The following is a 25,054-nucleotide window of genomic DNA, read 5'->3' as shown; positions in this document are numbered from 1 at the left end:
CCGCGCGCCCCCGGAGCGCACCCACCACACCTGCTCCTGCTCCCGCGCTCGCTGCGGCGCGCGCGCCGACCTAGCGCCTCGCGGAGTCGGCCGGGGCGCGCGCGCGCGCAGACCCCCTTCCTGGCGGCCTTCGCTATCCGCGGCCCGGCGCCGCTCATTGGCCATTGCCCCCGCAGAGCCCGCCCTGCGCGCTCGGGACCGGCGGGGAGCAGAGGGCGAGGGTCGGGGGCGCCACGCGGGATACCGGCTGTAGTCCAGCCCCTCCAAACCTAGCGAAGCATACGATCTTGTAAAAGGGGTTACCCTCCTCTGGACCTCAGTCTGTGTGCCTGTTCCAAAGGGGCACAGTGGCACCTACAACCCCGCTCATAATTGCACCTGCGCTTTCCTCCCCTGGTCCAGCTCTGATAATGATGGTGATGGTGGTAGTTTATTGAGTGCTTACTGTGTGCCACCGGACAACCCTGGTATATCCATTTCACAGAGCTGGATTCAAACCGAGGACCAAGGGACCCCATGATGTCTTGTCCCCTTGAGTCCCTTTCTTCTTACTCCCTAGGCCAGTGGGTCAGCGTGAGATCTGGTTCGAATCTTGGCCCTGCCATTTCCTGGCAGAGGGAGTTTGGACAACTGACTTGGCTTTCCTGTGCCCCGGTTTCCCCCTTTGCAAAATGAGGGTGATTGTGCCCTTATTCAGAGGGCTAATATGTCCTAAGTTCTGTGTGCTGAGCACCTCATAGCATGTCCCTGCAAGTAGGTGGAACTGTTTGTCCTATTTTGCAGAAGGCTTAACTGAGGCTCAGAGCAGTAAGCATTTTGCCCAAGGCCACATGGAGTAAGTTACAGACTCAGGAATCGAACCCAGAACGTCAGACTCTGGAGCCCAGACTCCTAACAGCTCCAATATATTTCCTCATCCACCACTCAGGGCCAAACATCACCTGGGACCCTTTTTGGTCCGGTCCTGAACTCCCTTTCCCTTTCACTTCTACCAATCAGAAGAGGGGACAAAAACATTTCTGAATCTTCTGTGCCTCTGGGGTTTGATGGGCTCTGTGTCTTGATGATCACAGTAGTGGCCGGTACCCTTATTTGGACTCTGTCCTCCCTCGAAGATTTTTATTTTGGCTCAAATTGACCTTCGAGGTCCAGGGCAAGGGTTAGGGAGGCCTGAGGAACTCCTGTGGGCTCAGGGCAGTGCCTGTTTACCAACTGGCACAGAATTATCCTGCTCTTTAACCCACCAGCGTGGCCATAATTGTGCACCCAGGTGAATGTCAGCCATGCCCCCGTCGTGAGACTCAGACAGAGGGATGAGAGGTGTTGGGGGACAAGGGGTTCTCCAAACCCTCCCTGCTCTGACGGTTGCCCCCTCTCTCCTCTTAGCCCGGCTCCAGTGCCCAGACCCAAGCCCCCCACTGCTCAATGGACACCCCCAGCCCAGACCCGTTGCCTTCGCCTTTGCCTGGGGAGGAAGAGAAACCTCTGGCCTTACCTCCTTCTGTCCCCCGGGGCCGCCGAGGTCGACGTCCTGGGGGGGCCACCTCCTCCAATTGGACGCGCAAGGCCTGCCTTCCTCGTAAGCGGGGCCGACCCCCCAAGTCAGGGCAGGAGACCCCGCTGGCGCAGGGGTTGACAGTCCCCGTGGGCAGCGGCGGTGGCAGCGATCTCCTGCTGATCGATGATCAGGGTGTGCCCTATACAGTTTCTGAAGGGTCAGTGGCTGGAGGGCCTGAGGGCTCGGGCCCTAGGAAGGCCCCGCACTTCTGCCCGGTGTGCCTGCGGGCTTTCCCCTACCTCTCGGACCTGGAGCGCCATAGCATCTCGCACTCTGAGCTGAAGCCACACGAGTGCAAGGACTGCGGCAAGACCTTCAAGCGGTCCAGCCACCTGCGGCGGCACTGCAACATCCATGCTGGCCTGCGGCCCTTCCGTTGCTCGCTCTGCCCCCGCCGCTTCCGCGAGGCGGGCGAGCTGGCCCACCACCACCGAGTCCACTCCGGGGAGCGCCCCTACCAGTGCCCGGTCTGCCGGCTTCGCTTCACAGATGCCAACACGCTTCGGCGACATGCTAAACGCAAGCACCCCGAGGCCATGGGGGCACCTGTGTGTCCCCCAGACCCAGGGCCCGAGCCACCGTGGGACGATGAGGGCATTCCAGCCACAGCAGGGGCTGAGGAGGAGGAAGAGCGGGAGGGGAAAGAGCTGGCTTGACTCACAGACTGGACTACTCCCTGGGCCAGGTTTACAGCTGGGGGTTCAGCTGCTGCTCCACCTGGGCAGGGAGGCCGGGACACCCTCATGTCTGGTGGTCTTACCGTTGTGGGAGGGGATTGTGGGTGAGCACCTAAACTTCCGGACCCTGCTGCCTTCTGCCACCCTCCCCTGGACTAACAGGCTCTTGGAGGCAAGGGCTGTGGAAATAAATCTCTGCCTTTTGGCCTCCTGCATGTGTTCAGTGATGGTACCAGGGCTGCCCCCTTCTTCTTTCTGCTGCTTTGCCACCTGATGGGAGTGCATGGAATTTGAGAGGACCCCATGTCATGTGCCTTATTAGTTTGGCGCTAAAGCGTGGCTTAGGAGCCTTTGTCCCCTCTTCTATCTCCAGCAGACCCCAAAAACGCTCCCCTAAATATCTGCTGTAAGTATAACACTGAACAATCGGTGCAAATATGACTTAGGCCCCTCTGCCCCATTCCAGCCAGATTCTTGGAAATTCTGTAGCCACCATTTTGACCCATCTCTTTGTCCTGACCCTGTTTGGAAGGAAAAATTGAGCTGTGGGTTGTGGACAGAACTGACAACTTTAGTAAAGAGTAGGTAGGCAAGGGGTGTGGCCTGGAGGGGCGGGGCTAAGAGTCAGGAGGCGGGTCTGGGACTGAGCGGCAAGGCTTATTGGCCAAGTAGATGAGAACTATAGGCAGGGCTTGGGGGAAGGGGCTATAAGAATTTTAAATTGGTTTAGGGACAACACAGGAGAAAGAGAGTAATTTAGAGGGAATGGATAGAGTTTATGTGAGGGGAGGGGCTTTAGGGGAAACTATGAGAACTAGGTGTCAGGAGAGGAGGGACTTAACTGTTAAGATGCCCGAGGGGTGGGTATGACTGCTACTGTTCAGGCCAAGGAGAGGAAAAAAGGGTGCCTAAGAGAGAAGTGACTAAAGGAAGTCCCTGAGAGAGGAGGAGCTTAGCAAGATGGGGTGAATAGAGCTGGGCTTAGCTGTTTGGGGTATGGCTGAGTTAGGAGCAAGGTTTACAGAGATTTATGATGGGCCGTGCAAAGTATAATAAAGCTGTGGTTCTAACTTCAACCTGCACAGAATCACCTGAAGGGTGTTTTATTTTAAATTGACTTGTACTTGACGTGCAATATTATAGTGTCAGGTGTACAACAGTGATTTGATATTTCTATACAGTAAAAAATGGCCACAATAAGCCTAGTTATCATTTGTCACCAAAGTTATTATGATATTATTGACTATATTTCCTTATGCTGCACATTACATCCCTGTGACTTACTTTAGAACTGGAAGTCTGTACTTCACCTGAAGGGCATTTTAAAACACAGGTCCCTAGGCCCTACCTCCAAGGTTTTTGATTCAGAAATTCTGGGGCAGGGGGCCTGAGAATTTACATTTCTAACAATTTCCAAAGTGCTGCTGCTGCTGCTGGTCCCTGGACCATAGTTTGAGAACCAATGATTTAAGGGAATGCCTTAGAGGTGCGAGGCACAAACATCAGGTTGAAGTTATGAGAGAGGTGGAGCTTAAATACTTTGGGGCAGGGGGGCGGGGCTGAATAAAGGAGGCGTGGTTTAGCCTGTGAAGCTTGGAGGGGAGGGTCTATAGGAAAAAGGCGTGGCTGAGGGCGGTGCTTAGGAGGGAGAGGTGGGATCTAGAGAGTAGTAGGGGCTTGGAGGTGGGGAAGAACGGGAGAAAATTCCGGGGCCTGGGGCAAGGAGGACGAATTTTGAGTTGATGGGTGTGGCTTATGATAATTAAGCTCCGAATGAGCGAGACTCAGGCTGGGGTGGGGATTAAGTGTGACGTTTGCGCGAGGGGCATGGTTTAACCGGATGACCCAAGCGTGTGGGCAGTACCCCAAGAAGAAGCGGGCGCTCAGGGCGCAGGCGCACCTTCCTCAGCTCGCCCACCGGAAGTGGCCTCAGGCTTTCCCCGCCTACTGTCCTGAGCCAGAGCGCAGGCGCACTTCCTTCTCTCGGTCTCTGCTGCCACCGCCTCCTCTTTCCGCTCCTCCACGCCGGCGCTTCGGAGTCAGGCGCGACTTCCGCTTCCGGGCGGGCGGGCAGGCGGCTCGGCAGGCGGCTCAGGGCTGCCGGGGAGGGGGAGGGGGCGGCACTTCCGGTCAGGCCCTCGGGTCTAACCCGAGCGGCGGCGCCTCCTCCGCCTCCTCGGCCTCCTCCCGGCGGAGACCCCGGCGCCGGTGAGTGACGGGGCGCATGGCCCGGGGGTCCGGGGATAACGGGGGCGGGGGGTCCCGCCCAGGCCCGCTCTAGTCCTCAGAACGTCCCCATCAGTGTTCCCGCCGGGCCCTCGCCAGGGGACCCCCATCACTGCTCCCCCATAAGAGCGCTTCAGATATCTGCCCCATTAACGCCCCCATGTAGGACGGCTGCCAAAGCGCCCTCATTAGTGTCGCTCCCCTAAAGTGCTGCCAGGGCCCTCCACTAATGCTTTCTCATAGGAACGCTTCTACATAGCCTCCAGTGATTGTTTCCTCCAAGACAGCCCCCCAAATGCCACCAGCATTGCCCTCCCCCATGCAGGGCAGCTACCCGTGAACCCTCTTTCAGCCTCTGTAAGTTGCCCCCAAGGAGTGTTGCATTAGTATTTTACAGCAGAACTGCCCCCCCATTATGTCCACACAACAGTCTTTCAAAGCTCCGAAGCCCCCTCTTCATTGGCGTAAAAATACGTTCAAGTCTGGTCAGAATGCTTTTTTTTCCTTCTGCACCCCCCCCCACAATTCCCCTTGAAAAGACCCCTTTCAACACCCCCTTTCCCCCCATAGAACAGCTCCCTCTAGAGGTGTGTTCTCACACCCACATCTTCTCCCCCTTCAGGTAGAAACAGCTGCCAATTTAGCCCCCGGCTCCCACTCCATCCTTCTCTCGGTCAGCTTCTATCTTTGGTCCTTCCTCCCACAGAGCAGTGCCCCACAGTGAGGCCTTCCCTCTCAAAATGCACCTGCTTTGCACTAGCAAGTCTGTCCTGACCTGGCCCTTCTCACCCGGCTCTCACTCCATCTTCCTGGACTCCCTGGAAAAGACCCCCAGCTTTACTGGGGCATGAGCTGTTTCTTCCCCAGGCATTCATTCATTCTTCATTGAATGGATGTGCACTGTTCTAGGTCCAGCTCATGCAGCCATGAAGGAAAGATAAATGCACACAGTCTGTTTTTGTGGGGTTTTACAGCCTAGTTAAGGAGACAGACCAAAAACAAGTAAACAAATAAACAAGATAAATGCGGTTTTCTGGATTGTTTGAGAGTCTGGTGAGCTGCTTCAGAGGTGAAACCTGAATTAGCACTTAGTCATGCGAAGATCTTGGTGAACTGTTCCAGGCAGAGGGAAGAGCAGTGCAAGGGCCCTGAGGTAGCCATGACCATAGAGTAGCAGGGGAGGCCTGAGAGATTGATCTCAGGGCCTTGGAGATGAGGGCATTGTGATCATTATCTGGCCTTTGTCAGCTCTACCAAGCCTAGAATGTACTTCATTTGTTCGTTCATTGGTCAACAGCTGTTTAATGTGTAGGTGGCTACACACTGGGCATGCAGCAGAGAACAAAATAGACAAAACTCCCTCTCCTTGTGAAGTGCATATGCTAATTCACAGGGCAGACAATTGAGCAAACAAACTACATGTATGTGAAGAAAATGCAGCAGGATAAGGATATAGAGCTATGGGGCTACGGTGTCACAGAGGGTGGTAGGAGGGCTTCTTTAAGAGGTACTTATCATTATCTTGTCCCTCCAAAAAGCCACGTACCAAAAAATTATCTCCTCCTCCTGGACAGCTGTGGCCACCCAGGGGTTGCTCTTACCAGCTCCCCTCCCCCAAGACTGAAATGATTAATAGGATGAGCCCTGGATGCCACAAGTGTTCATATCTCTGAGCAAACCACTCCCTCTTTTCCTAGCCTCATTCTCACTTGTTTAACAAATATTTTCGAAGACGGGCACTGTGCTAGGTTCTGGGGATAAAGCAGTGAACAAAACATAAAAATCCTTGTGTGCATGGAGTTTACCTTCTAGAGGGGGAGACACCACCACCAAGACAGAATGCATGGTTAATTAGTGATGCCAACTAGTAAATAGAAATGAAGTAGGCTGGGGAGAGCAGGAATGTTGGTCTGGGTGACAGGTTGCAGTGGTCATGGAAAGCCTCACTGAGAAGATGACATTTGAGCAAGGATGTGAAGGAGGGAGGGGGTGAGACATGTATATGTGGAAGTCAGAGCATTTCAGGCAGAAGCAACAGCTAATGCAAAGGCCGTGAGGCAAGAATGGAGCTGGCCCATTGGAGGAGCAGCCAGGAGGCTGTGGGGGCTGTGTAGGCCATCATAAGGACTTTGACTTTGAGTGAGATGGGGGTCACTGCAGGGTTTTGAGCAGAGGAGGGTCATGGTTTGGCCTTAGTCCTTTTGTCTTTAAATTATCTTACAAGTTCGTTGTAAAGTTTGATTGAAACAAGCCACATAAAGGACCTAGTAATAGCATTCAGTAAATGCTGGTGACTAGTCCTGGGGTTGGTGGTCCTAGGAAGTGAGACAAAGAACATTTGCAGTAAAAGGTGGAGTGGGGAACCTTCCTTTATTTTGGAGAAATATTGAAAGACAGCATGTTGTAGGGGGTAATAGCACCCACATTGGAGATCTACCATTTGCCTTCAGCTCCTGGCCCTGCCGCTTGTTAGTGGTGTGACTTTAGGAGATTAATTTACCTCCCTGGCCCTCAGTCTCTTTCTCTGTACAACTGAGTTAATAATTGTAACAATTTTCTAGGGCTATTGGGAAGATTCATTGAATCAACATGTGTAAAGGATTTAGAGGTGTACTTGGTATGTGGAAAGAACTCATTCAATGTCACATGTTATTAGATGTACTGTTATTGTGATTAACAGATGAGAATTTTATCACAAGGCAGCTTGTTACAGGGGAATGGCCCACAGGTCCTGGCATCAGAGAGAGCCCCATTTCTTCAGTTTCCCCACTTATGGAATGAGACCAATAATGGCACAGGACTATTGTGATGCATCAAGACGTTCCTATCAAACTTGTCTAACAATAAACACGAGCTATTAGGATTGTGACTGTAGTTGCTGTGGGACTCCTGTCCCTTGGGACCATTCCCCCATCATGCCTCTGCAGGAAACCCTCCCGTGATACATATCCCCTTAGAAAGGCACCAATGTAAGGCCTGGGCCGCCCGAAAGTGGAAATGTCTCTTGTTTCCCTGTGGAAATAATCATGAGCCTGGTCAGTTCTGTCCCCCAAGAACACCCCTGCTTCTCTGTCAGGGGCAGCCCTTTGGGCCCTCCTCATAACCTCACTGCCCCCCAGATTCCTTCTGGAAAACCCCCTAGATGTCAGCTCCATCTCTGCTAAATGTCTCCCTCTCTTCCTAGTGGAGTTCTGGTCACCTTAATCTCATCCCTTCACTCATTCAACAAATATTTATTAACATAGGCATTTATAGTCATAAATTTACCTCTGAGCACTGCTGTAGATGCATTTCCCAAGTGCGACACGTTTCCATTTTCATTCATCTAATTTCTTTGGTGATTTCTTTGTGGGCCCATTGGTGATTTAGAAGGGTGCTGTTTCATTTCCACATATCAACAGATATTTGTGGAACACCCATACTGTGCCAGACGCTGTGCTAGGTGCTGGGGTACATTGGCTAACATAGCGGGCCAAGTCCTTGCTGTTAGGTGAGGGGGACAGACAGGAAACACCATAAGGAGATAGACACCATAAGTTGGTGGCAATAACCATGATGAAAAAATGCAGCAGGATGAGGGCCTAGCAAGTAATTTGGGGGTGTGGGGGGGGGTGTCATCCCTCTTGGAAGTGACATGTGAGCAGAGACCAGAAGGAGGCACAGGAGAAGAGTCTTGAGATCTGGAGAAGAATGTTCCAGGCAGAGGGCAGTCTCATCACATCACTGTTGCTCCTGCTCAGAATGGTGACCACCTCACTCTCTCACCCCTCATAACCCAGAGAACGCCCCCAAAGAAGGGTCCTACCCCTATAGTTCCACTCTTGCCTTTCTCCACCTCAGGGAACAACCATGGGAGAACAACCATGTGGCGGGAGGGGTGGGTCATGCCACAGACTTGCTCTGTGACCTTGAGCAAATCACTTGACCTCTCTGTGCCTTGTGTTCTCATTTGCCAGGTGGGGATAACCACAGCCCTTGTGTCATGGTCTCGTGGAGTTGTGGTAGGGATTTAGTGAGTCAGTCTGTGTGACGTGCTTAGAATGGTGCTGGCCTGTAGGAAGTGCCCGGTCAAGGGTAGCTGTCAGTAATACTTGCTCTGATGGAGGTGAGCCCGGGCACTGGCTTATTCCTCAAGACACCTTCCCTCCCTGCACCCTTGTACCCTGTGTTTTCTCCATGCCCACCAAGCACTCCACTGAGTGCTTTCTCCCCACTGAGGTTCCACCTCAGGCTTCTACTCCCATGCCAGGCACGCCTTTGCTCCTTCCAGAGATGAGATGAACCAGACGGTGTGAAGGACATGGGATGTTGGGTCTCCTCCAAGGACAACCAAGAGCTGAAGGCTAAAAATACCACCTCCAGGCGGGGCTGGAGGAGACACTCACCTTTCACCTGTGGGGGGGAGCGAGCCAGCCTGGCAGATGGGGGCTGACATGCCTTGGCCTTGGTGGGTCCCACCGACCCCCTACCTCGGGCTGGATACAGAGCCAGGCACCCAGGGGTCAGAGACTGGGACAGTTAGCCAAGAAGCGTGCCAGACTTCGGGGACCCTTCTCCCACTGGCTCGCCCCCAACTTGGCGGAGGCATTTGCCAAGACCCCTGGATGGGTCCAAGGCTGGGGGAGGGGGCAGACATGGGCAGCTGGAGTCTGGAATGAAAAGCCCTGTAAAGGAGGTGCCCAGAGAATGACCACCATCTCGGAGGGGGTGGGAAAAGGCTCCCTGAGCTTCTGCCATCAGGCTCTGCCCAGGCGAGTGATGTCACTGAAGGTACAAAGAGCTCCAGATACAAAGGGAGCTCTGCCAACCACTGGTGTGTTTCCTTGCATCCTACATCAGCCCCTTTAAGTCCCCCTGCAGTCTAGGGTTTCCTGCCTCTTTAGAAATGGAGAACATGTGGGAAGTAGATGGGACTTGGTCTGCCCAGGCCCAGGCATTTACTGCTGTGGTAGGCTGCCTTCCATCTCTGCCTTCCATCTCTGCCAGCCCCCTGCTGTAACCTGTTTGTCCCAGGCCTGCATATTGGCCTTCCCACCTTGTAGGGAAAGAACATACCCCTCCCAACACTGTCTTCATTCCGATTCTCTTGGTTTGTGCTGACTTTCTGTTCCTACCAGTATTGACAGCAATGACAATGTAATAGCTTCCACTTACCGAGTGCTTGCTTACAGAATGCCAGGGACCAGCCACCCGAGGGGCTTGTTATATCAGCTCATTGGATCCTCACAGCCGCCCTGTGAGGTGGGGGTGTGCTTTGTCACCGCCATTTGTAGATGAGGAAGTATAGGTACAGAGAGGTTCAGGTACTTCTGATCACACAGCTTAGATTCAAATCTGGCATTCTGGCTCCAGAGGCCATACTTTCAACTTTGATGGAAACTATTATGACAAGAGGCCAAACCTGAAGGGACTGGGAACAGAGGGCTGGTGTGTGTGGGGCAGGTGGGGGGTGGCACACAGAGCAGAGGCCTGAGAGTTTGCAGAGGGGACTGAGACCAGGTGCCAGGGGTGCTGGGAGAATTAGGGTTTGAGAAGGAGAGAAAGAGGCCTGCCAACAGTGCTGAGGGTAGAGGTCTGGGGGAGGACAGAGATGTGTGAGGACCTGGAAAAGGTATGAGAGATGGACGTGAGTCTGCAGCGCACACCGTCCCATTCACAATGGGGAGAACCCGCACCCAGTACTGCTTCTTCAGCCGCATCCTCTTCTCCACAGGGTCTCGCACTCCACTCCTGGTGGAGATGGAGGCAAATGCGGCGGGCGGCGGAGGCGGAGGCGGCGGCATCGGGGGCGAGGACGGGGTGCACTTCCAGAGCTACCCCTTCGATTTCCTCGAGTTCCTCAACCACCAGCGCTTCGAGCCTATGGAGCTGTATGGGGAGCACGCCAAGGCGGTGGCGGCTCTGCCCTGCACCCCTGGCCCCCCACCGCAACCCCCGCCACAGCCCCCACCGCCTCAGTATGACTACCCGCCGCAGTCTACCTTCAAGCCCAAGGCTGAGGCACCTTCGTCGTCGTCGTCTTCGTCATCCTCGTCTTCGTCATCCTCACAGTCCAAGAAGCCTGACCCGCCCCTGCCGCCCGCCTTCGGGGCACCCCCGCCCCCGCTCTTTGATGCTGCCTTCCCCGCCCCGCAGTGGGGCATCGTTGACCTCTCGGGACACCAGCACCTGTTTGGGAACCTGAAACGTGGAGGGCCAGCATCTGGGCCGGGGGTGACTCCGGGGTTGGCCACTGCCGTGGGGACCCCTGGGCCGCTCCCCTCCCCTTCGCAGACCCCACCGGGGCCCGCCGCAGGGGCGGCCTGCGACCCCACCAAGGACGACAAGGGCTACTTCCGCAGGCTGAAGTACCTGATGGAGCGGCGCTTCCCCTGCGGCGTGTGCCAGAAGTCCTTCAAGCAGTCATCGCACCTGGTCCAGCACATGCTGGTGCACTCAGGGGAGAGGCCGTACGAGTGCGGCGTCTGTGGTCGCACCTACAACCACGTATCCAGCCTCATCCGCCACCGCCGCTGTCACAAGGACGTGCCGCCAGCCGCCGGAGGCCCAGCGCAGCCGGGTGCGCCTCTCCCGTCGCTGGGCCTGCCCACGTCCGCTGCCACCGGAGGGGGTGCCCCCACCGTAGTACCCACTGGCCCGTCCGCCACACCCGCAGCCCCCACTGCCTCAGCCGATGGGAACGCAGCCCCCGGAACACCAGCTGGTGTGGGGGCGCCCCCGCCAGCGGCCGGGGGCGGTGAGGGCCCCTTCGCCTGCCCGCTCTGCTGGAAGGTCTTCAAGAAGCCCAGCCACCTCCACCAGCATCAGATCATCCACACGGGCGAGAAGCCTTTCTCATGCTCCGTGTGCAGCAAAAGCTTCAACCGCAGGGAGAGCCTCAAACGCCACGTGAAGACGCACTCGGCGGACCTGTTGCGCCTGCCTTGCGGGGTCTGCGGCAAGGCCTTCCGTGATGCCGCCTACCTGCTCAAGCACCAGGCAGCGCACGCGGGTACGGCAGGGCCCCGGCCTGTGTACCCCTGCGACCTATGTGGCAAGTCCTACTCAGCGCCACAGAGCCTACTCCGCCACAAGGCCGCGCATGCGCCACCCACCGCCTCCGATGTGCCCAAGGATGCAGCGGCCACTATCCCGCAGCCCACGGCTGCCTTCCCCCCAGGCCCTTACCTGCTGCCGCCCGACGCCCCTGCCACTGACAGTGAGAAGGCCGCAGCGGCCGCGGCAGCTGTGGTGTATGGCGCTGTGCCCGTGCCACTTCTGGGAGCACACCCACTGCTGCTTGGTGGTGCAGGGACGAGCGGGGCGGGTGGTGCGGGCACCAGCGGTCCTGGGAAGACGTTCTGCTGTGGCATCTGTGGGCGTGGTTTCGGGCGCCGCGAGACCCTGAAGCGCCACGAGCGCATCCACACGGGTGAGAAGCCACACCAGTGTCCGGTGTGTGGAAAGCGCTTCCGCGAGTCCTTCCACCTGAGCAAGCACCACGTGGTGCATACCCGCGAGCGCCCCTACAAGTGCGAGCTCTGTGGCAAGGTCTTCGGTTACCCGCAGAGCCTGACGCGCCATCGTCAGGTGCACCGGCTGCAGCTTCCCTGCGCCCTGGCCGGAGCTACTGGCCTCCCCTCCACCCAGGGAGCGCCGGGGGCCTGTGGCCCAGGCGCCTCAGCCACATCTGCAGGCGCCACTGAGGGCCTGAGCTACGCGTGCTCGGACTGCGGCGAGCACTTCCCGGATCTCTTCCACGTCATGAGCCACAAGGAAGCCCACATGGCGGAGAAGCCCTACGGCTGCGACGCCTGCGGTAAGACCTTCGGCTTCATTGAGAACCTCATGTGGCACAAGCTGGTCCACCAGGCCGCCCCCGAGCGCCTGCTCCCGGCCACTCCCGGTGGCCCGCAGCCTCCGGATGGCTCTGGCGGCTCCGAGGCGGCCAGCGTGCTGGACAATGGGCTGGCGGGGGAGGTTGGGGCGGCCGTGGCGGCACTGGCAGGGGTGTCAGGGGGCGATGACGCCAGTGGGGCAGCAGGGGCCGGGGGCGGCGGGGGCACCAGCTCGGGCCCCGAGCGCTTCAGCTGCGCCACATGCGGCCAGAGCTTCAAGCACTTCCTGGGCCTAGTCACTCACAAGTACGTGCACCTGGTGCGGCGGACCCTGGGCTGCGGCCTCTGTGGCCAGAGCTTTGCCGGCGCCTACGACCTGCTCCTGCACCGGCGCAGCCACCGGCAGAAGAGGGGCTTCCGCTGCCCTGTGTGTGGCAAGCGCTTCTGGGAGGCGGCCCTGCTGATGCGCCATCAACGCTGCCACACGGAGCAGCGGCCCTACCGGTGTGGTGTGTGCGGCCGAGGCTTCCTGCGCTCCTGGTACCTGCGGCAGCACCGCGTGGTGCACACAGGCGAGCGGGCCTTCAAGTGTGGTGTGTGCGCCAAGCGCTTCGCGCAGTCATCCAGCCTTGCGGAGCACCGGCGGCTGCACGCCGTGGCCCGGCCCCAACGCTGCGGCGCCTGCGGCAAGACCTTCCGCTACCGCTCCAACCTGCTGGAGCACCAGCGGCTGCACCTGGGCGAGCGCGCCTACCGTTGCGAGCACTGTGGCAAGGGCTTCTTCTACCTGAGCTCTGTGCTGCGCCACCAGCGTGCCCATGAGCCGCCACGGCCCGAGCTCCGCTGCCCCGCCTGCCTCAAGGCCTTCAAGGATCCTGGCTACTTCCGCAAGCACCTGGCAGCCCACCAGGGTGGCCGGCCCTTCCGCTGCTCCTCCTGCGGCGAGGGCTTCGCCAACACCTACGGCCTCAAGAAACACCGCCTGGCCCACAAGGCCGAGGGCCTCGGGGGTCCTGGAGCAGGGGCCAGCACCTTGGCTGGGAAGGAGACCTGACCAGAGGGCTTCACATCTGCCTCTCCACTCAGTTGTCCCCTTCCAGACTTGCCCCTCCCCCATCCTTGCTGTTGCCCCCTTTATCCTTCAGAACTTCAGACAGACTAGCCCCGTTCAAGGCCATGCTGTACAAACTCAAGGCTGAATCACTCCCAACCTCGACCTCCCTGGCCCTCTCATCCTGTCCAACACTGAACTTGATCCTCCATCCGACCCCGTTTTATAACCTCCTTCAGTCCCCCACCCCAGCAGCATTCTCCCCCACAAGCTTCGGTGGAGATGGGCATGAACTGCTCATCCCCCTTCCTTTGGGATCTGGCTGGACAGTGGGATATGAACAGAGTTGGGAGGGCACATGGGGGCCTGGGCGCTCTTTTGGATTGTGGGGTGGGGGGTGGGGTGGCCGACGCGGCTTGTACAGAGCAGAGATAATAAACCTTATCACCAGGGCAACAGGGTCCTTTCTTACATCACAGGGAGAGGGGGTCAAACGCTGGCAAATGGAAGGTTGACAACTTTGTTTCCCTGGGATTTCCATCCTCCTGTACCCTCTGCCTCTTCCCCATGCTCTGGATTTCCTCACCCCCCTGTGCTTTCTGAGGAGTTAGCACATTCAAGTGTCCATCTGTGAGTTGGGCAGACAGCAGATCAACAAGACAGGTAAGTCTCTGCTCTCAGGAGCTGACAGTGTACCTGGACTCTTCCCCTTCAAGCTACCATTGGCATTTGTTCACTCAGACCACATATCCCCAAGCCCCTGTCTACAGGGCCCTTTGCTGGGTGCTGGGAAACAAATGGGACAGCCTTCTTACCCCTGAGTGACATGGAAGAGAAGTCCTGGTGAGCCCTTTTGTATTCCAGCCTTGTGTGGACTTCTTGTTATGGTACCGCTTGCTCGTAGCACCCATCCCTCCAGGGTAACTTGGGGATACCCCAAAAGCCCTTTCACAGCCCTCACTTAGGATCTCCGAGCAGTGAGATATCCACCCTGCAACATGTGTTTAGTCAGAAGAGGACACTGAGGTCCTGGAGAAGAAAGGTTCTAAGGACATCTAGCAGATTCATGAGAGCTAGACTACAGACAGGCCCAGGTGCCTCGGTGAACAGTGTGAAGCTTGAAGACAAAGTCAGGTCAGTGGGCACTGCCTGATGAGTTGTTTCACCCACACACACAAGGGTGGCCACCATGCTCTAGTGCTGATGACCCAGTGTGAGACCTTGTGCCAGCACCCCAGGGTTCAAGTCACATGGACGTGGAGCACCACACTGTAAAGGACACTGGGGCTCAGAGCATAGAAGAGTCTCCTTAATCAGACTGGGGGGCAAACCAGCTTCCTGGAGAAGGTGATGCCTGAACAATGACAAAGACACAGGGCTTGCCAGGTAAAGTGGGCAATGGATTCCAGGTGAAGGGTTTAATGTCTGGCTAACCCTAGCTATTCCAGAGAATTTCAAATAGATTAGTATGGCTGGAGGGGTTGGGGTGTGAGAGGCTGGATCCTGAAGGGCCTTGGGTTCCAAATGGTGGAGCTTGGATGGCCCCAGAGGCTGGAAGCTGGCAGCTGCCAGGCTGCATCCAAGCCACTGATGCCTTTTGTTTAGCCCATGCATTAAAAAAAAAAAAAAGATAAAAATTGGACTTAGTTGCCAACATTTGAAAATCAGAAGATTATACATAATATGAAAAATGCAACTTCTGAAAGTTTTGGACGATCTAGCAACCTGGTTTGCCTCCTCCCGAGCTGAGTAGCCATTCAACCGGAGCACACTCTTGCCTGCCACCAGTTCTCACCACTCCCCCAATCCCAAATCTGAGCCCAAGCGTCAGTCTCCATATTTCACCTCACTGTGGCTGCTGTATTTTCCGCTTGAACCCGGTTAACGTCCTCATTTATACTGCCACCCAGCTCCTACAGGCATTCATGTTTGTGACTCCTAAAAATCACAAGAAGCTGTGGGTTGGTGACAAAGTTGGGATCTGTGTTTTTGAAGGATCCATGTGGCTGCAGGATGGAGAATGAAGAGGGGAGGGCCTGGAGGCTGGACTGCTGTATGGTCTCCCAATGTGAGGTCATCGTTGGCTTGTCTACAATAGTGATGGTTAAAAGGAGCGTTCAGAGGCCGGCTGAGTGGCTCAGTTGGTTAAGAGCTCACTCAAGAGTGTGAGCTCTGAGCAACAGGGTCACTGGTTCAATTCACAGCCAGAGCTGAGCTGCCAACAGGTGGCAGGATGGCTAAGCTTAAAAAAAAAAAAAAAGTTCAGATTCCAGAGATATTTCACTGGATCCATAGCAGGAAACTCATAAGGGGTTAGGTAAATGGATGAGGAATGAAAGTGTAAAGGGACCTGCCCAGGTGTCTGGCTCATAGGAAACACAGGTGTTTCTTTGGGGGGAAACAGAGTTCCGTTCATGTTATGACTAGTCTTTGTGTTATCTCATGGGGAATGTTGTTGGGTGAACAGGAGTGTGCAAATCTGGGCTCTCCCTCCTTAATAAGCATACCGACCACAGGAGTCCCTTCATTTTGCCAAAATTCCCTGACCCCCACTCCAACAGCTGAATCACACCACCTCTGGATAGCCAGATGCTGTCCATACCCATTCTAAAGAAGTGTGGAGAGAGATATGCTACAATTCACTGTTGGCAGCAAGACCACAATGTGGCCCCTCAAACCCCATCCCCCAAGCACAGTAACCCAAACACAAGACTGACATTGGAAAACCCTTCAGAAAGTCCTTTAATAGGAATAGAACTGGAGGCTTCCACTTCCAGCTCCCAAGTCCTCCCCCACCCCCACTCTCATTGCACACGCACCGCACACCAGCCAGCCACCATGCTGCCATCCGATGACTCTTCCTTGGAGTAGCCTGGGACCAGGCAGTATGTTGTTTGCTTCTGACTGGGAGTGGAGGACATTAGAGAAACCTGAGGCTATTGTAGACATGGGGAGCCGTGGGCTCTGAGACTAAAGCTTTAGGAGGGGGTGTTAGGCAGTTGTTGGCTGTCTGCATTCTCAGTTGCCTGGGAAGAGGAGTCTGGTGGATTAAGGGGGGACCACCATGGGAGCAGGGGTAGCAGCTCTTGGAGTCCAGAAACATATGGTTGGTCACAATTACATCCTTGAAGCTCAAGTGCTCTCAGCTATGACTTGGGGACCCTCTGGCTTCAAGGTGATGGGATCCCAGTCTTTTATGGAGGACCTGGCTGGTGTCTTCTGCCTGAGGTTGGGTGGGTAGGCATCTCATGTTCAATGCAACCCAGTGAGGTAGGCAAAAGATTCCATCCTGGTCCACCCTAGGCCCCAAGACAGTACAGCGTTCTGCAGATGAAGGTCTGTCCAGGGAACACTATGGTAGACCCTGTATCTGCCCTTCCACTCAACCCTGGCTCCCCCTGTGTAGTGTGCAGGCTTTGTTGTGACATACTGTGTCTTGCACAAGGACGACCCAAGGAGCAGGCAGATGGGGCAATGACGTCCATCCTGTGATCCTTGCATTTAGCTGGACATCCACAGGGCAGTCTGTGCCTTTCTCTGAATCTCTTGCAGGTGCCCTGTGGGTTTGTGGGCACCCTCAATCTGGCCATCTCTCTGCTCTCCCACACTGTTCATGGCCTTGTGTTCTCTCTCGCCCAGTCTCCGGTCTTCTGTCACTCGCCTCCTTGTCCCACCCACCCCCTCCCCTGCAATCCACCTCCTACCTCCCATGTTGACAACCAGTGTCCCTGCTCTCCCGGCCTACTGGTCAACCTCCACCTTCATAGTCGCTGTTTCCCCATGCCCCTCTTCCAGAGTGTTTCCCGCCCCGCACCCACTCCCTGGCCCCTCCGCCCCCGCCACGAGCTGGCTTCCAGAGTCTATGAGCCCGGGGCCCGGGCCATGGAAGTGGGTGCGCTGGTGCTTGCGGAAGTTGGAGGAATTGTTGAAAGTGCGATCGCAGAGGGCGCAGCGGAAGGGGCGCTCGCCCGTGTGAATGCGGGCATGGCCGCTCAGCACCGATGACTGCGTGAAGCCCTTGCCACAGACACCGCAGTGGTAGGGCCGCTCGCCGGTGTGCACACGCTCGTGGTCGCGCATGTCTGAGGAGCGGCGGAACGGCTTGGCGCAGAACCTGCAGGCAAAGGGCTTCCCCACAGCTGCGCCCGCCACTGCCGCTGCCATCACTACCTCCGACCGCTCTGGGGGTACCCCTGGCCTCTGTCCCCGAGTCGCCGTCGTTTCCAGGGGCCTCTGAGAGGTCCCCGGCTCCACCCCGTGCCGGTGCTGGTGCCGCAGTAGAGGCGCCAGGGCCTTAAAGGCCCGGGGGCAGAGGGCGCAGCGGTAGGGGCGCTCTCCCGTGTGCAGGCTGTAGTGGGCGCGGAGGCTGGCGGGGCCCGGGCAGCTGTGGCCACAGACATGACACCGGCTTAGGTCCCCACCCTGACCACCACCCTCAGCCCCGGCCAGGTGGCCATGTTCATGGAACAGCAGCTCGGAGACCAGCCGGAAGGCAGCTGGGCACAAGGCACAGTGAAGGGAACCTGGCTCCGGGGGTTCAGGTACTAGTGTGGTGTCTGTCACCTTCACCACCTGGATCTCGATGAGGTCAGTTGGGGGTGTGGTGGGACGGCTGTCATCAGGTAACAGTACCTGGGGGGGGGGAGGAGAAGGAAGAAACAAGGAGCCTGTGGACTCTGCCTCAAGGGCTCCCCAACACGCTCCCACTTATTTAAATATCTCCTTTTTGTAGCATACCGGGCCCCCTCAACTTCTAGATCCTGCTCTCCATCCTCCAAGATTGTGCTGTATCCCTATCAAGATTTCCCCTCCTGTCCAAAATATGGTAGGATCTAGCCATGTCTTTCCTCCACCCACTTAAAAGCCAATCATTTCTTGTCTCGACAACTGAAAAAGCCTCCTGAACCTTTCTTTATTCTTAGCCTGCTCCTTAGAACCCACCACCCCAAAGCAGCCTGAACGACCTTTGGAGAATGGAAATCAGATCAAGTCATTTTGGCCACTCAAAATGCTCCCGTGGCTCCAACTGCACTTAAAATCCAAAAGTGTCATCGTAATATCCATGAGACCTGGCTCCTGCTTATCTCTCTGACCATAGTGTAAACATAAGCCGGCACACAGCTGACTGTTCTTGTCTAAATTTAGCTCCCCTACCCCCACTTTAGCAGATCCGTCTTTATTTCCTTTCTAGAACATAACACAATAAATCTTTATTGTCCATCTTCCCTACTAGATTGCAAACTCCAGGGTACAGTCCTTATGTATTGTTCACCTATCCAACTACTGAGCCCAAGTTGGAGCTTGGTAAATGTTTGTTGGATGAATGGCTGTCCTTAGTTACTCTCCAGTCCAAAGTCACCTGGAACAGTCATTTCTCCCCCTCCAAATCCTCCTTTGGGCATTCGAGACGCATTGCTCAGACCCTTGCAGAATCACCCCCCAACCCCAACGTTGGTGCTCCTCGTAACCCCCCACCCTTGTCTTTCAGGGTCACCTTCCCAACCTTCTACCCCAATTCACTAGCCCCAGAATGTCTCTCGGAGGCCACGCCCCTCTAGAGGCCCCGCCTCTCAATTAGACTAAATTTCTGGGACTCCTTTCCCAGGACCCAGATGTTCCCACAACGCCTCCTCAGGCCCTGCCCCGCTAAGCCCCGCCCCTCCACCCCCATAGGCTCCCCTAAACCCTGCCCCTCGCCAACCCGAGAAGCCCCGCCCCCAGGGCCGGAGCTCTAAATACCTCCCACGCTCAGCCTTCATAGGCCCCACCCTGACCCCGCCCCCTGCCCTGCCACCTCTTTCCACCTCGACCCTCCACCCCCCGCCCAGGCCTATTTCTCGCCCGCACCAGGTCCGGCGGCTCCGGGGATCGCGGCTCCGGGGCCGCCGAGCTCGGACTCGGGGCCTCCGAACGCGTAGCGGCCATCTTGTGCTCAGGCCCCGCCTCCGAAGCCAGTGGTCGCTCTGGAAGGGGGTGGGGCTCGTGCTAGCGTCAGAGCCACTGGGCAGGCGCACTAGAGGGCGGGGCGGGGCTTCCAGGTAGCCGGAGTCCCCTAACACCAGGAGAAAAAGATATCTTTCCTACCTAATTATCTGTCACACCCCACTCACAAGGAGACAGCCTGTGTGGGGCGCTGGGGGTTTGGGAGCTAACTCAAATTTCTTTAACCAAAATTGTTAGACTCTGGCTGTCAGTTGACCCTCACCAGAGTAGAATAACCTTTGTTCTGTTGTCACCTCCTCTGCGTGACTGTTGTCACCTCCTCTGCGTGACTCGTGATAACACAGTGATGCAAAGTATACAGATTTTAAACTTCGTTTACAGAAAGATATTCTGCAAACAACGACACTGATGTAGCCCAAATACACAGGTTGGTGTGACATTTGAGAAAAGACGGGCATTTTCGGCAGCACCAAGGACAGGGCTGGGCTCCTGGCCGTTCACTTATTCCTTCCATGGCCTGGCTGTGTAACCTTGAAGTCACTACACGTCTCAGGACCACGTATACATTTTCTCATGTGTAAAACTATAGAGGTGTTGTGAAAACCCAGTGGGAAAAGAGATATGGAAGACCTTTAGAACACCATTAAATGGTTTTTGTGGAAATGCATCAGAGGTAATGCCTAAACATTACTATCATTCCTAAATTCGGTTTCTCCTCCTTCTGGGAATGTGGTAAGATTGCACTTCCCTTTGCAGTTAGACGTGGCTATGTGCTTTTCTTTGGCCAATGAAGTATCAGTGAAAGCGATGTGTGTCAACTTCAGCTCGCAGTGAGAGCCAGCAAGTCGGTCACTGTGTTCCATTCCTGCCATTCTACGCTTGGGGATCTGCTGGCTGAAGTCAAGTTTCCAATCAGCCTAAGTTCCAGAGTATCTGCAGTGATCCTCTTCCTTGGAGATGTAGCATCTAAAGTACACATTTTTTGTGTGTCAAGCCACTGAGTTTTGGGGTTGTTTGTTACTGCAGCATAACCTATTCTATCTTGACTAATACACATAGGGAGTCTTTCATTTATATTTATCTTATTATGAGCTATTTCTGTATAGAAAAGTATTCAGAATAATATAACCAACTCTGTACTCACTAATAAACTTATTATAAAATATACTACATATGCAATCTAAGCTCTCTATGTACCCGTATCCATTCTCCTCCTTCCCTCCCTCATTTGAGATTATTAGATTTTGCATTTTCTGTTTCTCATTCCCATGTATGTCTTTTTTATTCTGCTACATATATGAAATGATATGACATTGTTCACTATCTCCAGTGCTTTCATGGGCCCTGTCATTTCTGTCTTTGTGATCCCCTTATTCCAAAAAAACATATTTAAATTATATTTTATGATTGTGTTTGTATAAAGATGAAGATAAACTAGGCTGGATTAGATTATTTTTTCTTCAGATTTCAATATTAAGTTTTTTTCGTGGGCCCATAAAAGTATCATGGGCCCTAGGCGCTGTATGTACCTGCTGTGAGCATTGCAAGTTTTTGTGATTTTTAAATTATTATTATTATTATTATTTAGTACTTGCTAATCTTAAGTACTCTGAATTGTCCACCCTCATCACTCAGGGAAGGGTTTGTACAAGTGAGGAGCCGCAGAAGCTGAAGCTTCGTTAGCTTCATGGGCCTCAGTTAAATTTGAGACACCAAAGGACTTTCTCCTTCAAAATCTAGTCTCCGCCTATATAAAACTCTTTAGTGATGCTGAACACGTTCGTGCCCCTCTCTGAATTTGTCTCTTGATAATAGTTATCTGTAGCTGCTTCTCTCAAGTGCTGAGGTGGGTGAGACATATCCATATTTTGGTCTTTGTCGCCCCCATGAGGCCTAGGCGAGTTCCTTGTTGCAGCATGTTCCAATAAAACACGATTTGTGGCCTCTAAGAGAAAGGCAGAGACTACTTCGTTCTGGTTCGCTCCCTGTTTTAGCCCCAAAAGCTGGCATATAGGAGACACTTAGCAAATAATTGTTAAACAGAATGACAGATTCAGGTCAGTGGAACTAGAGGCTCTTGGAACCCTTCCTTCGGGGTTGTGTGTTTCCCAGCGGAAGGCTTTCACGTGAACACCCTTCCCCTCCTTTCAGGTAAGAGCCTGATATTCCTTTACAGTTCCCAGGTCTGGTTCCACGGCACCCAGAGGCCAAAGGAGTCCTGGAACCAGTTTTGCCTGTGCTCCTCAGCCAATAAATTGACACAGGAGTTGGGTCATAGAGTAAGCGTTTATTATCAGAGCACTGGGTGGTCTGAAAAGGCAGCGGGTTAACACCTCTGATACGGGAGAGCTCCCTCATTATAAAAGTTTTAAGCCTCCCTCACTACAGGAATTTTAAGTCTCCTTTACCCTAGTTTCTTAGGTCCTTAGCCCCTGGTCTTAATCACTTTTCTAATCAGTTTCTTAAATCCTAAACTAAAGATTGCTCCTAGCCTAAATCAAGAATGTTTCTCACTGTTGCTTCCAGTAACTACTACTTAAAAGCCTGTGACTTAAGCTTGTTAACTGTAATCATTGTAGTCCAACATTCCCCCAACCCATTCCAGACCTAACTTTTGGATAAATAGATGCCATCCCAGAGACCAAAAAAATTTAAACACTTCTCCAGGCCAGTCCAGACCTAACCCCTGGGTGAACAAACGTCACCTGAAGTTAAGATAAATGGGCTTTGAGTCCCATCCCTGGAGCCAGTGCTTTTAATTTATTAACTAATGTCTGTTTCTCCCCATTTAGGGGCTGTCGAGATAGAAGTTATGTCCCAGTGAGGCTTCCAGTGCACCCCAACCAAGGAAGAAGAGACCCCCCCTTTTTACTAGTTAAGGTCAGATAAGGCGAGAGTTTTGTGAATCCCCAGTAGGTAGGGACAGCTCTACCCCTCTTCTCAGCTTGAAGCAGATACAGAAGAAGAAACCCCCTCAACTCCCCACAGAGATTTATGGGGACCACGTCTCTCAGGGAAAACAAGGCGGGCAGTTAGAGACAGGTATTGATAATTGGGCCTCTGTATTCCTGTACATCCAACACAATCTATGGAGAGCACCACCTGGAGACTGCCCGAATTTCCCCTTATCTGTCCTAGCCATTAACAACTGTGAGGACACTAAAAGACAATAAATTAAACTGGTCCTGCACAATAAAGGGGCTACAATAAACTCCATCTCACCCTTGCCTCATTATAACATCATTATAAAATCCCACATATACCCGGTAGTTCATTAATATCATTATAGCAGACTGGAATCTGGGAAGGGTCACTGAGCAGTCTAAGAGGATGAGATAATAGCCATTCATCAATCACAGGTGTCAATCAAGTGGTCCTGCACCCAGAGGGGAACAGCCCATCCCAGAGAAAAGAAATAAAACCCCCAGACTTTTGCTAACAAAAGGCCTTGAACTGCTTTTCTTTGTGCTTGGCCCCCTCCTAATTCTTTGAAGTGTACTATCTCTTCTAATAAACTCTTTTTCACCACTTTACCTCTGTGTCTTGTTCAATTCTTTGCTCAAGACACCAAGAACCTGGACACCACGACAAGGAGGGCCCAACCCCTGGCAATGTAATGGCTAGGATTCCCAGTTTTCCTCCCCGAGGCCTGGGTTTGACCCCCCGGTGTGGGAAGCTAGCCAGGCTCTGCCGGGTTCGATCCATGGTGTGAGACCCAAGCCTGGACATCTCATTGAGAAGGGCCCCCCTCTGCAGTAACACCTCCAAAAACTGCCTTAACACTCTCAGACCAGCCTGGAATATTTAAGGTAAAATATGGACATTCCTCCAGAGCCCACATGATGGTTCCAGGGATCTGCATGGAGCCTTCCCTCAGGCAATGTGACTCTAACATGGTCACCAGCCCAGGAGCAGTGATGACAGTAACCTAGGCTCTGGTGACTCTAATGGACAAGGTGGCACTCTTTTCTGGTATGTCCTACCCAAGACTGAATGATCTCCAAGTGCAGGGTGTGCTGGAAGTCTATGGGTGGCAAGGAAGCAAGAGAAAGAAGAAAGATGGATTCACATCCTAGGGTGATCACCTATCTCCTTTTCCCCTTTAGTCTCACCTGAGAAGCAAGGACCCGAGGTCTTAACTGTGCATTTGGAACGTGGGCCTTAAGCGTGTGGCCCCTGTGGAAAGGCCTTCAGGTGCTCCAGCAACCTGTGCCAGCACTAACTAACCCACCTGGGTGGGATGGATGCTGCCACCTCTGCCCACTCCTGGCCTTCCTAGGAGTTGTCCCCACCTATCCTGGTGTATCCGTCACCGGAGGGCTTCCTGGCTGGCTGTAGATGCCAAGGCCAGGAGTTCAGGTGCGTGCTTGATGCAGTTATCATTTCCTTCCAGCACTCCAGCCCTGGAGTGGAGGGATTGGCATTTTACTAGCTGGCCCTGACTAGCTGCGTGACGCAGGTCAGTGACTACAGTAAGTCCCCAACTTACAAACACTCGAGTTGCGAACTTTCACAGATACGAACGGACCTCCCATTATGAACATTCATAGATGCCATTCATAGATGCGAACAAATCACAGAAGTAGCTCATGTGTCTGCTCTTGTCAGTTCACGCCATGCAATCCCCTATATGCCAGTTGTACTGTACCACCATTTTAAGGTAACTGTAAAAGTAAAAATAGTTTATTTACAGACTATTGCAATAGAGAGATGTGTGTGTTCAGTTTTTTTATGCTTTACATTGTATATTTGTGTCAAAAGTATATAAGACTCACTTTGTTGGACTTATGAACGAATCCGACTTAGGAACGTTCTCCCGGAGCGAAACTTGTTTGTAAGTTGGGGACTTACTTACTGTACTGTATTTTGCCATGTATAACACGCTCCCGTGTATAATGCTCACCCACGTTTTTGGCTCAAATTTTCAGGGAAAAAAGTCTTTCATTTAATTTTTTTAATTCAAAGTTTTATTTGTTTACATTTAGGTACTTGTTTTTTGTATTATAAAATAATTTTAGCACTTATTTTTTAACATACGGTACAAGAAATTTTATGTACCGGTAACAAATTTACGATATTTATGCATCATAGAAGGCCAAAAACTTTTGTCCTTGCAAGTTTGTCATAAGTTCAACAAAATCCATTATTGTATTCCAGGGTATTATTTTGCACACAGATATCGTTATTGATTTCTAGAGTTACACTTTTAACTCATAAGCATAAATAAAAGAATTAAAAACATTTATATAGATACAGAATTAGTACTATGTATGTATAATGCACATCCTTATTTTTCCCTCACAAATTTGGGCAAAAAGTGCACATTATTCATGGCAAAATACTCTCTCTGGCCTGGGTTTTTTGCTATTTACATGGAGAATGATACCTCACTCCATTTTCTTGTCCTGTAATGCATTAAATCTCAAGTCTGGGTTTCCTCAGCTGTCCATGGGCTGCATAATTCTAGCCCTTTGTTTTTGCTGTGAAGCAACAGACAAGTCACTAACTAACCTTTTTTAGTTTCAGTTCCTATTTGAAGATAGAGTTTCTCTTCTATTGTAGAAAGTCTTTCCTTGTTCATAGTCTTACTTATTATGGAAAGACTGGCTCCTTCTGGAGCCCAGAAAGATAAAGTGACTTTTTTTTTAAAGATTTTTAAAATTTATTTATTGGTGAATTGGGGGGATGGGAACAGTGCTGGGGAATTGGGGGCAGGGGGACAGACAAGTTGCTGTCATTTTGTTTTTCAGTCTAGTTGTGGAGGATGTTGCTTCACTGGCCC

General features: G+C 53.4%; 4 protein-coding genes across 7 annotated transcripts in view; 2 read left to right on the top strand and 2 right to left on the bottom strand.

Annotated features, from left to right (window-relative positions):
- Positions 1–185, bottom strand: part of FIZ1 (FLT3 interacting zinc finger 1) — a 7,609-nt gene extending 7,424 nt beyond the window's left edge. Inside the window, exon 1 of the mRNA XM_019627913.1 lies at positions 31–185. The gene's annotated coding sequence lies outside the window, so the exon portion shown is untranslated. The remainder of the gene's footprint in view (positions 1–30) is intronic.
- A 19-nt stretch (positions 186–204) lies between these two features.
- Positions 205–2,442, top strand: ZNF524 (zinc finger protein 524). Its single transcript, XM_019627917.1, has one exon. The coding sequence runs from the start codon at positions 1,426–1,428 to the stop codon at positions 2,212–2,214; it is 789 nt and encodes a 262-aa protein (XP_019483462.1). The 5' UTR covers positions 205–1,425; the 3' UTR covers positions 2,215–2,442.
- A 1,579-nt stretch (positions 2,443–4,021) lies between these two features.
- On the top strand, positions 4,022–13,775 carry ZNF865 (zinc finger protein 865). Of its 4 annotated transcripts, none has more exons than XM_019627939.1 (3): positions 4,022–4,443; positions 8,092–8,205; positions 10,175–13,775. In XM_019627939.1, exon 3 carries the CDS (start codon positions 10,201–10,203, stop codon positions 13,330–13,332), a length of 3,132 nt encoding a protein of 1,043 aa, XP_019483484.1. In that variant the 5' UTR covers positions 4,022–4,443; positions 8,092–8,205; positions 10,175–10,200; the 3' UTR covers positions 13,333–13,775. The 4 variants fall into 4 exon arrangements, with proteins under 4 accessions (XP_019483484.1, XP_019483482.1, XP_019483483.1 ...); XM_019627937.1 differs by having other exon boundaries at positions 5,168–8,205; XM_019627938.1 differs by lacking the exon at positions 8,092–8,205.
- A 2,278-nt stretch (positions 13,776–16,053) lies between these two features.
- Positions 16,054–19,273, bottom strand: ZNF784 (zinc finger protein 784). The gene is made up of 2 exons (XM_019627847.1): positions 19,177–19,273; positions 16,054–17,961 (listed from the first exon to the last, which is right to left on the bottom strand). The coding sequence occupies exons 1-2, from the start codon at positions 19,252–19,254 to the stop codon at positions 17,071–17,073; spliced, it is 969 nt and encodes a 322-aa protein (XP_019483392.1). The 5' UTR covers positions 19,255–19,273; the 3' UTR covers positions 16,054–17,070.
- Between the last annotated feature and the right edge of the window lie 5,781 nt (positions 19,274–25,054).

This window comes from Hipposideros armiger, unplaced genomic scaffold (genome assembly GCF_001890085.2).
Source record: "Hipposideros armiger isolate ML-2016 unplaced genomic scaffold, ASM189008v1 scaffold_742, whole genome shotgun sequence".
In the NCBI taxonomy this organism is placed as follows: Eukaryota; Metazoa; Chordata; class Mammalia; order Chiroptera; family Hipposideridae; genus Hipposideros; species Hipposideros armiger.
This window is presented reverse-complemented; position numbering and strand designations above follow the sequence as displayed.

Bases quoted from the DNA above. Each gene is read 5' to 3' on its own strand.
- ZNF784 (XM_019627847.1), bottom strand. From the start codon at position 19,254: ATGGCCGCTACGCGTTCGGAGGCCCCGAGTCCGAGCTCGGCGGCCCCG. The intron at 17,962-19,176 runs GTGCGGGCGAGA...CCCCCCCCCCAG, and splicing joins CCCCGGAGCCGCCGGACCTG to GTACTGTTACCTGATGACAG.
- ZNF865 (XM_019627938.1), top strand. From the start codon at position 10,201: ATGGAGGCAAATGCGGCGGGCGGCGGAGGCGGAGGCGGCGGCATCGGG.
- ZNF524 (XM_019627917.1), top strand. From the start codon at position 1,426: ATGGACACCCCCAGCCCAGACCCGTTGCCTTCGCCTTTGCCTGGGGAG.